Here is a 12,843-nt window from a genome sequence, read left to right on the forward strand (position 1 = left end):
TCTAATAACATTGCCAGTGTTCACTTTGCCAGCTGTTTCACAAAGGATTATTCTAAAAAAATACATCCTTTGTCACTGCTATCAGTATTTTTTTTCTCTGAAAGCAGCTTGGTTTGAGCACCAAATACAGCCCAACTTCAGGGTAGATACAGAAGACTGGATATTAATTATACTCATCCATTCAGCAATGTTTGATTAATGAAAAAGTACGCACAATAGCAACACTCATCATTACTTGAGAACATGCATGTAGCAAACCTGTTCAAACCTATTCTATTTTTATTGTTTTGATTATATGTGTCACTTCAATCCAGACCAATAACTTGACACTGTTAATGAGTTCCTTTTTAATGCAGTTAGGGCACATGCTTGGTATTTTAATTCCTTTAGATTTGTCAGTGACTGAGTCCTTTTCAACTGAATTGTTTCAACAAGTCCTTTTCAAGCTGACTTTTTCATACAAGCTCATATCTTTGCATGTTCAAAAAGCAAAAATTATTTATTTATTTTTTAATTTGCTGTTAAAAAGAACCTTAATTTCTCCTATCTTCAGTTTGCACATGAATGCAGAATTGTTGTATCACCTTATTTTGGGAAGGAGAGCACATGTGACAATACCCCTTGCTTCTTTTTCTTACCAAGAGCAGCAGCCACAAGGTTTCCAGTGAGCAGACCTGTGCTGCTGCACTGGAATTGAAGTTTCAAGGGATTAAAAATCCAGGGGGAAATGCAAAGATGAAAGAGTTTTCTGTCTCAGTTTAGTTACAAAAATTAAAATTAAAAGATGGAAGAACATGTAACTGGAAGCAGTTCTGTAAAACCTGAGATCAGAAAAAAATCCTTTTCTTTTTCATAATTTTCTAGCAAGCATTTGAGCTAAAGGGATAAAAAAAGACGTGGAAATAATTTTAAAATTATAGTTTGGGGTTTTTTTCATCTGTGTAAGTATCTTTACTTCTCTCATCTTATTTTGGCTCCTCTATTACACCTTCTCCAACTGTTCACAGGCTGAAAGAGGCTGTGGAGGAAAGGATGAGCAATAAAATATGAATTCTTAATGAAAACTTTCATATTATGATTAGTTACTACAAAGTTTTTAGTGTTTTTTTGGTTTGAGGGGTTTTTTGTTTGTTTTGTTGGGGATTTTTTAATGATTTTTTTTTAAGATTCTTTTTCAGGCCATCTTTAAAACTTTTTTGAAGTGAGTAGGTCTTATATGTATCTTACAGCTCTTTGAAAATCTTTGTGACAAGAAAAGGAACTGAGCTCTTTTAATAATGGCATGTTATTAAACCACTAATGATTTGGCTGTTTAAAAGTGAGCGTTAATGATTATAACTCTCCTCTTTGATCAGCAGAAAATGGTGACTAATCTGATAGGGAAAAAAAAACCCAACCAAAACCAACCCAAAGTTTTAAGTCTCAGAGTCCCTCCTAAGCCCAATGGCTGCTATAAGAGCTCAAATGCAAGAGAGCAAAAAGAGAATAAAATAGGCAGCAGACAATAAGTGCAGCTGTTTTATTTTTATCCTGAACTACTCCCCTGTCTAAATAACAATGAAGCAAACAAAGAAAAAAATAGATGGTTTGACCTCCCCTCCTTTTTGAATTTCTACTCTTCCTCCCTGCAAAAATTTCCAGTTCTTCACTGATACCTCCAGGCAAATGTGAGCTGGATGCAAACTATTCATTGTGCCCAATACAAATTGCATTTGTGGTTTGCTTTTTTTTTTTTTTTTTGGAAATGCATAGGTAGAGAAAGATAAGAAAACCAAAATGTCTGTCAATAAATTTGTTTCAGAAAGGTCTCTCTCCACCCCTCACCAGCTGATTTGCTCTCTGCTGGCTCTTGTGGATTTATTAATCATTAATGCAGGATTTCAGGGCTGGCCTTGGGTTCTGTCCCATCAGGGATCTCACCCATCTTCTGTCCAAAATCCCACTAAGTAGGACAGCTCTTGCTGCCTTACATGTCTACCCATGGTGCCAAACAGGTTGAGTTGTCAGCCCAAAACTCTTTTTCATTTATATCTTCAATCTCTTTAACTCATTAAGGGCTGTTTTCCATCCTCTGGGATGGCTTTCCCAGACCCCAGGCACCATCTCCTGTGCATGGCTCTCTAATAAGGAAAACTTTTCATTCAATGATGTGTAAATTTTTTCCATTCCCTTCAAGTTTTAGTGAAAAGTGCTCAGTGGACCTTGCATTGCATTTTGGTCTGGCCAATAAAAGCAAACATCCCACGAGGATGGCCACACACAGCTTAAGAAAACAACATTTGCAACAGCATCTGAACACCCTGATCACAGCATGGTGATGACCAACCCCCAATTTCTATCTCTTACCTCTACCAGATCTGAGAGGTAGAATAAATTCAAAAGTAAATCTTAAAAAAAAAAAAATAGAAAGGCAGAATTAAACATTTCTTATGATTTTTTCTTCTAGATCCTTCAAAAAATGGTATTTTAAAGCTGCTGTTCCAACTCTGTTATATGGAAGGATGAATTTCAAAATTTCTTCTTGCTTCCTCCTGTCTTCTGAAATTTTAGACTGAGTCAAATTTCCCCACTGTGTTTTACACAATGACATTATGTATTTTTAATTATCATTATTATTTTCATACTGTGGCTTTGATTTGAGCCACAGAAGAAATTTGTGCTTCGCATCTTCAGAATCAGGGAGGAAGTTCATAGAATAATATTTTTATATTTTTTTCTCAGAATAAATTTCTGATATGATGAAGTAGACAATTTCAGCTGTTAATTCTTCACTTGTTTCCCATTGCACCCCTTTGTTAATGCCAGAGGTATCAACTGATTGCCATTACAGATTCAAAATACAACAGAGTATTTTTTTTTTGCTGTTGTGCTTTTGTTTGTTTTTTCCTGACTCACTAACACTACCAAGAAATGGTACATAACACCATAACACTTTAATAGCTGTTGTTCTTCAATCATCACAACACAATCTCTTTTTGAATGCATTCACAAATGTTGTGTGGAAGAAATAAGCAGAGCCTGTGGTTTTTTTTGTATTTCTACACCATAGCAGAAAGAAAAGCCGATTAAAAGATTTATTCAAATATTTACATGACACACACTATTGCAGTATTAAAATGTGAGCTTGCTCCTTTTACAAATCTCTTTAGAAGTCTTTTTTCCCCTTTGTTCCTAATACAACTTTTAAATGGCAGTCACAAGTTTGAGTGACTCCAGCAATGACTCAATTGTTAATCCCCTCTGGTTCTTCTCTTCCCTCAATCCACCATCTCTTTTATTGGCCTCGTGTGCCCTGGCAGCCCAGAAAGCCACCCAGGTCCTGGCTGCAGCACAAGAACAGTGGACAGGTCAAGGTGAGACCCCATCTGCAGAGCTGCCTCCACTCCTGGGATCCTCAACACAGGCAGGACGTGGAGCTGCCAGAGCAACTCCTGGGGAGGCCAAAAAGATTCTCCCAGGACTGAGCCCCTCTGCTCTGGAGCCAGGCTGGGAGAGCTGGGGGTGTTCAGTGTGGAAATGGGAAGGCTCTGGGGAGACCTCAGAGTCCCTTCCAGAGCCTAAAGGGGCTCCAGGAGAGGGACTTCAGACAAAGGATGGAGGAACAGGACACAGGGAATGGCTTCATTCTGAAGGAGGGCAGGGCTGGATGGATATCGGGAAGAGATTCATCCCTGTGAGGAGGTGAGGCCCTGGCACAGGGTGCCCAGAGAAGCTGTGACTGCCCCTGGATCCCTGGAAGTGTCCAAGGCCAGGTTGGACAGGGCTTGGAACAACCTGGGATAGCAAAGGTGTCCCTGCCATGACAGGGGATAGAACTGTCTGAGTTTTAAGGCCCTTTCCAACCCAAATTATTCTGGAATTCTGTGATAATTCTAGGGAGGTTCATGTAGGAAGTGTCTAAAGCATTTCCTTACTCCATCACTGCTCCTCACATCCTTCCATGCTCCAGCCTTGCTCTGTACATCCTTTTTGCAATGTCACTCTGTTTAACCTCTAATCACACATCTCCTCATGTTTGAACAGTTGTGTCAGTGGATGCTACATCAATATCATCCACATTTCAAACCTAACCCTCTTGAAGTTCATTTTTTTCCATCAGCCTGGGAAATAAAGTAGAAAGTTATGGCTGGCATCCCAAAAAGGCATCACAGCCATTGGTACAAGCTGCACGTTTCTGGAACCAGAAGCCCCAAGGCTGCAACCTCATCTGCTCCTCCTGTCCTTTCCCCATTTTCTGGCATTCCCAAAGAAATCAGAAAATGGGTATGAAGAGAAATTAAGACACCCTGGTATTTATATTATTCCATATATATCAGATGTCTGAGCAGCATGGCCAGGACTGAAGTGTTGGGAGGGCACTGCAGCACATCCCCCTGCTCCAAGGCATTTTTGCTCTGTAAAATGGTGCAGCACATTCCCCATGGCCATTGTGGTGCAGTGGAAGGCAACAATTTACCCAGAACACTGGAGGCAATTAAGTAGACATATTTACCTAAATATAGTTAATAAATATGATAATGTACACAGCATTCCACAATATTAATTCCTAATGTTACTGAATGCATCCAAATATCACATAGCTTGAACAACAGGCACTGTATGCTTCTTATTCAATTAAGTAGTCATATTTACCTAAATATAATTAATAAATATGAAGATGTACACAGTTAGCGTCCCACAATATTAGTTCCTAATGTTACTGAATGCATCCAAATATCACATAGCTTGAACAACAGGCACTGTATGCTTCTTATTAAATATAAAGAGATGCAGAGCCATAAAAAAAAAGTAAAATGTGTGGAGGCATTTAGCTGGTTGTGGCAGAGCTGGGAGAGAACCTAAATCTATCTATCCTCGTGTGAGTCTTAAATGTGTTACCTTCCCCACCATCAATGTCTGGTGATCAGAGTCTCATGAATATGCCAATGGAATACTGGCTGAAATACTTCAAAAAACCATTCCCTGTGAGTACAGCAGACCTGAACTGAGGATCTCAGCTAAACCCATTCTAACCCAGCTTGTATTTGTTTCATGTTGACAGTCAGCAGCACCATCATCAATTTTACACCAATTTCATGGACCAGCAAAAGTAATTGCTTCTGTTCCTTGACCACTGAATAAAAGAAGTCCCATATTAAAATTTATCAAAGCTATCAACTGCAGACATATGGAGCCAAACATCTTAGTTCAAAGGCATTTGATAGATAATATATTATTGTAAAACAATTTATTCTCCCTCTCTGTTACCAATTGCCACTTTATTTCCTACTCTCCTTGTCCCAGTTTTTCCTTCAATCCATGTTTCACTGCCACGTCTGGGCTCTGAAGTGCTCCCAGAGATCAGTGCAGGCACATTCTCTGCTCCTGGAAATGCTCTCCTTAACACAGCTCTGATACTTACACTGTGCTACCCTTAATTGATAATTAGTTGATGTAAAAGATGAGTACCAGCACTGCAAAACCCCTAACTGGGTAAGTTACCAGCTCACTGGGGGAAGCAGGTATTTTTCTGGTGGTTCTGCATTAGCTCTAGTCTGGAATAACCAAAACGTCAAACACGGTTGTGATTGATAAAGTGCTGAAATCCTGCCAAAGTAACGTGCTTGGAAGAGAAACATAACAAATGTGGCTCTTCAAGAGCTGTATGAATAGCAAAATCTTTTTTTTCCCCCTCAATTTCAAATTCAGTTTTATGAGAATAAACTTTTATGAAACATTCTTTCACTCCCTGTGTGATATGAAAGAGACTTAGTAGCTCAAATTCCATTGTAAGCTCACAGGAGAATATATCACACATCACCACTAAACATCTAACAGAACTTGCAGGCACACAGATGTAAAATTAACCACACTCAGAAAATATATTTGTGAGTGCAGCGAGGGGAACCATTTGGAATGAGCAAATTTTCCACCATGACTTGGCTGTTTTATGGATAAAAGCAGAATTTCTGGTTCATGACACAACTAAACTCCTAACACATCAACGTGAACATGCAAGAATAGCAGGGCTTGACCCTGTGCTACTACAGGAAGTTTATCACAGACATAAAGGCTTGGGATCACACACTGAACTTCTTAGAATTGGAAATGATCCCCTCTGGGTGAGCAGCAACTCATTTGGAGCTCAGCTTACAACATAGGTAATTTAGTATGAATGGTTTTGTGATTTTCTTAAATCAATAAACCCACCAAGTTACCCAGACAGAAATACCACCCTAAAACTCTGACACCAAAATAAGTCTCAACTATGATCAGCATGAAAGGGTTCAAACTAAAAAAGGACAGAAAACAAAAGACAAAACAAAGGATCAGATTTTTGAAAATAGCCAGAATGCTTTTTGATTATCTGTTTGCATTGTGGATCAAAACCCAGTGAAAAACTAACATAATTAATATATAAATTGGGGGTTAGCAGTTAAAATGTGTGTTAGGTATCTTATTAACAGAACATACATCAGATAATTAAGAAAAATGCCCAAAAAAACAAGTAATGAAATAACTGCTGAACTTGCACTCTGATAAAATTTTACACAGTGTTTTCACCACAAGATAAATGGAGATTGCTTGTGGCCTTTCCTACAGGCCAGCCCTTCCCTCTCCCCACTCCTCCCCTTGCACGTGGCACTGAACAGGTGGCTCTGAGCAGGAATGGTTTGGAGCCAGCAGATAACAATTGAAATCTCTCATTTTTCTGTCCCTCCTCACAAAACCAAAGGCTTGGGCACAATTCCTCCATCCCTGACAGATAAGATTAGCTAATGACAAGCTTTGGATTCATCCAAAGCAAAGAATATACAAGTAAAGGCATAGAAAAAAGGCTGCTGTCAGCAAATTTGAAAGCTTCAAGTTCTTTCAGATCAGAACGTGCAGAAAATCAATTTCTACATGAATTTTTATTTTTCTTTTTAAACAACTCTGCAGTCAGATCAAGTCAAGCTTACCATCTGCTGCAGAGAGAAATACAGCTATACTCAAGCTCACATTATCAAACTTCTTTGTAAACTTTACATGCAAGCTGTTCCTGTCAGAGCTGAAGTCATTGCGATAATGCTTCTTAATATTCGTTCAGGCTTTAAATAAAGACTGACAAAAGTCCACATATGGATGGCAAGCTGTTCTACTGTAAATATTTTTGTATTTGTTGAGAAGGGGCTTATGGCAGTTTAGGACATATTCCACCAGGGATTTTGGTCTGAACTACTTACTGACTAATAAAACCAAGGTAAAATGCTTGTTCAAGACCCTTACCAAAATTTAGTTATAAATTAATTTGATCCTATTTCTACTCCTATTTAGTAATGCTTTTATATCATTATTGCTTAAAAACTTTTCCCAGCTGGTGGATGTTATAAATTGGAGGACATTTAGTACTCTGTATTTTAATCAAGGCTTAATTCCGAACTGGCACTGAATGTGGAACAGAAAATGGTAATTTTACCATTTTACCATTAGAGCTGACCCTCTAAAGAATAGTAAAATTTCTTCCACTTTTTTTTGTGTAAATAACCTCAGTGAACTCATTTCCAATATTCCTGTAAATGAGGGGATAGAGCATAAAAATCCTTCAAAAACTCCTTTCCCACATCCTTTAGTTAGAAGCACAACTTACAGAAAAGCAAACACAAAAGCAAATGTTGTGACAAGCAGGGATTAAATTGCTTTCTCAGTTTTGATTCCATTTTGAGAAGTCACAAGGCACATGCTGCAATAATTATTACAATTAACAGTTAAGTATTTGCTCCAAGTTCATTACACATTATTGCTTTAGTATAGCAACTATGCAAGTAACTCAATACAGCAAGATAAAAATAGTTATTAAAACACCTGCATGGAACAGATACATGATGTGCAGTCACAGAATCAAGTGAAATAAATCCTAGAGCAAAGAAAGAACCTTACCCTGACGTTGGATCGAGAGCTATGGCCTTGGGGTTGCTCAGGTCCAGCTCGATGAGGGTCACACACACTGACCCATTCTGGCTGCAGACAAAGATCCTGTCACTGACGTGATCCACAAAGTAAAAATTCCCAGTGATCCAGTCCATTGCTATTTGCTGCACATCTGCCAAAAAAAAAAAAAAAAAAGGGAAAAAAGAAAGAAAAAGGAGCTCAGGAGTGCAGCTTCAATCCAAGTAAGCGACTGCTGGCTGCTCTGCCAGCAGATGCTCCACTCACCTAAAGAGCTCCAGCTGCTTTACATCTATTATAGGATTTCTAATAAGGAATCCAATTCTCAGTACACAAATAGGGGTTGGGGAGAATTTTTTTTCCTTTTTAAGTAGAGACATCTGATTGCAACCACATTGGTATGAAAGATACACATTTGTTTTGAACTCTGTAAAATACTTTTAAGTCTGTCATTGTGATTTTTTTTTATGGTCTCCTCAGAAGCAGCACCACTGAATGATGTTGCACCTGTGAAGCAGCTGAAACACTGGTGGTACCAGATTGCTGGGGGAGGGCAGCTCTGAAGTCACTCAGATTCTGGATTTAGTGTTCTAGGATGTCTGTCAGACCCTGGGGATGGCACATTGGTAAAGCTTAAAGGAGTTTGTTGGTTATATTTGAAAGGGACTAAAAGCAGACCAGAAATACGTAACAGAAATTTTTAAAAATGTGATATGCATGTCTAAAACCATATTATCTATTCATTAATTTTCATTTAAAAAACCTCTTTCTTATAGTTCTGGATGCTGCTAGATTTCTGATAGCTGCTATAAGAAGTAGCATCAAAGTAAGTTTTCTGTGATAATATTCACTAACATTTACTAACAACCAAGTTTTCCTTCTCAGGCATCTGTGGCAGCTTCACAGCACCCTAACTACTCACTCTGTTCTTTTCCTTGTGGGATCCTGGAACCACACTCTGTAAATGCCTTATATATCCTCAATTTTTCTTATAAACCAGCTGACCTGCCCGTACACCATCTTAGTGTTACAGTAAGCAAAAGTACAGAGAAGTGCAAAGAACATAACTTTATCAATATTATTTAACTAAGATTTCTTTTCTTCCTCTTCTTATTGACAGTATTCTACTGATATTACTCTAAGACATAATTAGTTATTCTTTAATAAAGAATGCTGCAAATAGAAAATATATATCATGTTCAATGATCAATATAAATGATTTTTGATTTTAAAAACTTAAATATGTTTATTATATTACAGTGTTTTCAAAATAGTGCTAACATAAGCCGAGATTCTGTCATGATGAGAGAAGCCAGATGTGATAAAATATCATTACACAGAGAAGCTGGTTTGGTTTTTTTAACTTCTAGTTTTCTGTATGCTTGTAATCCTTCAGATGGGGGATTTTCAGGTTTGCTTTCCACAATCAAAAAAACACCAAAACTGTTGCCTCCATCACATCCATGCTGCACTGGAGAATAGTAAGTAAACTTGATTGAACAAAAATTGTATTCATTGAGTTTTTGATGATAACTCAGGGCTTATGAGCCTTGTACTTAAAACAGACATGGAAGCTCATTTATTGTCCTTCAAAGTGCAGGTAACTTAAATAAGATTTATTCAGTGAAATACCAGGAACACCAACTGTATCCCACCTCAGCCACCTCATTACACAGTTCACTGCTGTCTTCTGTCTCTCCCATTCCTGCCCTTCCACCACTCATTTCCCTTTTAATTCAAAGTGAATATTGGGCCTGATAGGTCCTATTACCAAGATCTGCTGAGCCAGAATAAAGAAATGCTCCATTTAGTCCAATATCCAAACTCCAGAGAAGGCCAATGTCAGATGCACTGTGAGATATGTGAGCATTTATATATTTCAGACAGTAGGAAGAAAATACATTTTTTTTCTCCTCCCTTTTTCCAAGCAAAATATAGGACATGCTTTTAAAAATGCCAGAAGAAAACTCTGTGCCTCTGGAAATCAGTAATACTGAAAGCATTTTCAATGTGCCTGCTCACCATTTTCTAAAGTTGGACTCATGGAATGAAAAAATTATGGTTTACTGATTCAGGAAGACTTTTGAAAATTGCAGATAAGCTTCTGTGTTACAGAAACATTTTAGAAAATATCTTTTAAATGGGACAAAAGGTACAAAAGGGATCCAATTTCAAACATTTGTAGAAATAAGACTAGTAATTAAATTCCTGCAATGAGAGCTCTAGAAGATTGCTGTACACTGGGAAGTGGATGAAAAGGAACAAGGTTAAGTAGCGCCAGCCACTTGGAGGAGTTTTTCTTGTGTGAAAAACGTACCTATTTTGAGATAAAAGTGATATATATGTGAAAGGCCCATCACACACAGGTTGTTCTATTTGTTAACATGACAGTACTTACAGTTATAAAATGTTTGCTCTGTTCTTTCCTTACGTTTTTGGTAAGACATCCCAAGAAATTGCACCAAACAGCTTAGGTTGATTACAGAAACCAAGAATAATTAATTCAAGGTCATTAGGGATAGCTATTTGTATTAGGTAGTTAAAACTGAGCTCAGCATTCCAGGAAAAGTGAGACATCCAGAAGCAATACCACACCATAAACAATTAAGAGTATAGCAAGAAGAAATAGTAAGGGATAGTTAATTCTTAGCAGATGGAATAGTTAAAGCTAAGACATAAATCATGTATTTGTCTTTACTGTGTTTAAAGAAACATAATAGGATGCTGATCTAATTGTGAAAAAGAAGAGGACCTGGGCTCTGAAACTTGAGCTACAGCCAAGGGGACCAAAGCCTGTCTACAAGGCAAAAGTAAAGGGTCACTCTGACCTCAGAAGAGCATTGACCCATTTCAGAACCCATGCCCCATTTCAGAACCCATGCCCCATTTCAGAACCCGTGATCCATTTCAGAACCCACTGCCCCATTTCAGAACCCATGCCCCATTTTGGAACCCATGCCCTAGTTCACAACCTACCGACCCATCTGAGGTGAGGGACTGCACAAGCATGAAAGAACTTTGGACACATTTAAATACATTTGAATACTAAGAGGGGGTAGGCGGGGTCAGGTAATGAAAATGTATTGGGTGTTTTGGGAATTATATGAATATGTAAGACTTTTTTAGATAAACAGAGCCTGTGATTCTTCGCACATGCCTTTGGAAATTGTTCTGCTTGTGCCTGGCGCTGTAATAAACACACCACTTTTCAACTTTAATTAGTTGAAGAGTCATCTACCCATGCTTCATTCCTGCTATGCAAAGAACACTTCCCTCCAAACCATCCCACCACTGTCCTTAGCAATTCACATGGGCACTGAGAACATTTGGCATTTGTGTGTTGGAGGCACCATTGATCTGCTTTGGGGTTTGTCTCTGTTCCTGCCCCTGAGTTGGACATATCCACTTTCTCATGAGAGAAGATTGTAAAGAATTTTATGGGTCCACTCCCTCACCAAATTAAATGCTGCTTGAGAAATCCCCTCGGCAGGCAGAGAATGGGTGGTGTGAACCCCATTCTATCCCATGGTTTGGTAGCAGCTCTGCACGAAGCTGCTGTGAGTGGCTCCCCAGCTGCATGCATTGCAAACCACAGAGGAAAGGCTCTGGTTGAACTGGGAACTTTTAAAATACATATAAAACTTTTTGTACTCAAGAAGTTGCTGAATTCATTTCATGCCTATTTCATCATATATAAACCCCACTATGTGCAGATGTCTGCTCCACTCACATCTTTAAAGTAATTGATCTTTTTTTCTTTCATTTGTACGGTTTCAGAAGTCTCTAAAAAGAAATGTTTCCCCTTGAAAACACACATATTTATTCTGAGCAATCTTCTATATAGTTTTGAGGGCTTTTCCTACATTAATAACAGTTTCCTTGGAGCATTTCTGCCAAATGTGATCATCTTTCCTTTATTACTCTCTAAAAACTAGGATTTCCTCTTAAGGACTTCATAAAGAATAGTTAAGACAGCATATAGATTAAATTCTCCTCTACTTAATGACATTATGTGGACTGTGGGCACAGCAAAAGTGTGTCTGGAAGTGAACTTTTCCTATGTCTTTTAAACACACAGACATTCTTAGACCTTTAGAGAAAATAATCATTTCATATAATGGTGGCTAAATCTTCAAAGGGTTCTGGAAATATATGTCTTATGGCCAAACCATAGTTTATGGAAATCTGAGAAAAAGAGAATGGCTCTCTTTTTTCACTTTGATTTTCCAACATATATCTTGTATGAATTATTACGTTTATTTCCATTTCAAATCAAGACTAGCACAAGACTTCAGATTTTTTTTACAAGAGAGAGGAAAAGCAGTGACATATTCTTGTATTTCTGTTTCTGCTGCAATCATGCACTATCTATTAAAGTCAGTATTATATTAACAGATTTCTTTTTTCCCAGATGTAGAAACAAATATTAGCAAGATTTTTCCTCTTAAAAGCGTCAGTATAAACATTCATTGTTTTTAATGTAAGAACTGATCTGTGCAAACTACTCAGTGGAATTCTGGAGTTGTTGGACTGTTTTTGATAAACTTCTGAGTAAACTGGGGAATGGTTTTGGATGAAATGTAATTAAAATTTGAAATATTCCTTGAACTCTCCATATGTTTCTTGTCAATGAAGAAAGAGATAGACCATTTCTCACTATTTTAAGGGAAAGAACTTAGCTTCTACTGCATTATATAGTCAATTTTTCCTTAGTCTGGACATTACTGCAATGAAAACTTCCCCATATATGCATATATAAATCTGTATTGGGTTCATATTTATATTTTCCCCATATTAATATATATTTTAAATATATATATTTGAAAGTCCTTAAAACAATCTTTGTTTTGGCACAGAAATGTTAGTTGGTTTTTAGAGTTTTGTGGGGTTTTGTTTTTTCTTCTTTTTTTTGAGTTTGTTTTTGGTTTTGTTTTG

The 12,843-nt window shown here is 37.7% G+C and overlaps 1 protein-coding gene across 4 annotated transcripts in view; it reads right to left on the bottom strand.

The window, feature by feature from the left end:
- Window positions 1-12,843, bottom strand: part of LRP1B (LDL receptor related protein 1B) — a 626,536-nt gene that overhangs the window by 259,890 nt on the left and 353,803 nt on the right. For all 4 annotated transcript variants that reach the window (XM_039700520.1, XM_039700493.1, XM_039700511.1 and 1 more), the window contains one exon: window positions 7,900-8,062. In XM_039700520.1, coding sequence (XP_039556454.1) covers window positions 7,900-8,062 — 163 coding nt within the window. The remainder of the gene's footprint in view (window positions 1-7,899; window positions 8,063-12,843) is intronic.

Source organism: Passer montanus, unplaced genomic scaffold, assembly GCF_014805655.1.
Source record: "Passer montanus isolate IOZ18808 unplaced genomic scaffold, ASM1480565v1 scaffold1, whole genome shotgun sequence".
Taxonomy (NCBI): domain Eukaryota; kingdom Metazoa; phylum Chordata; class Aves; order Passeriformes; family Passeridae; genus Passer; species Passer montanus.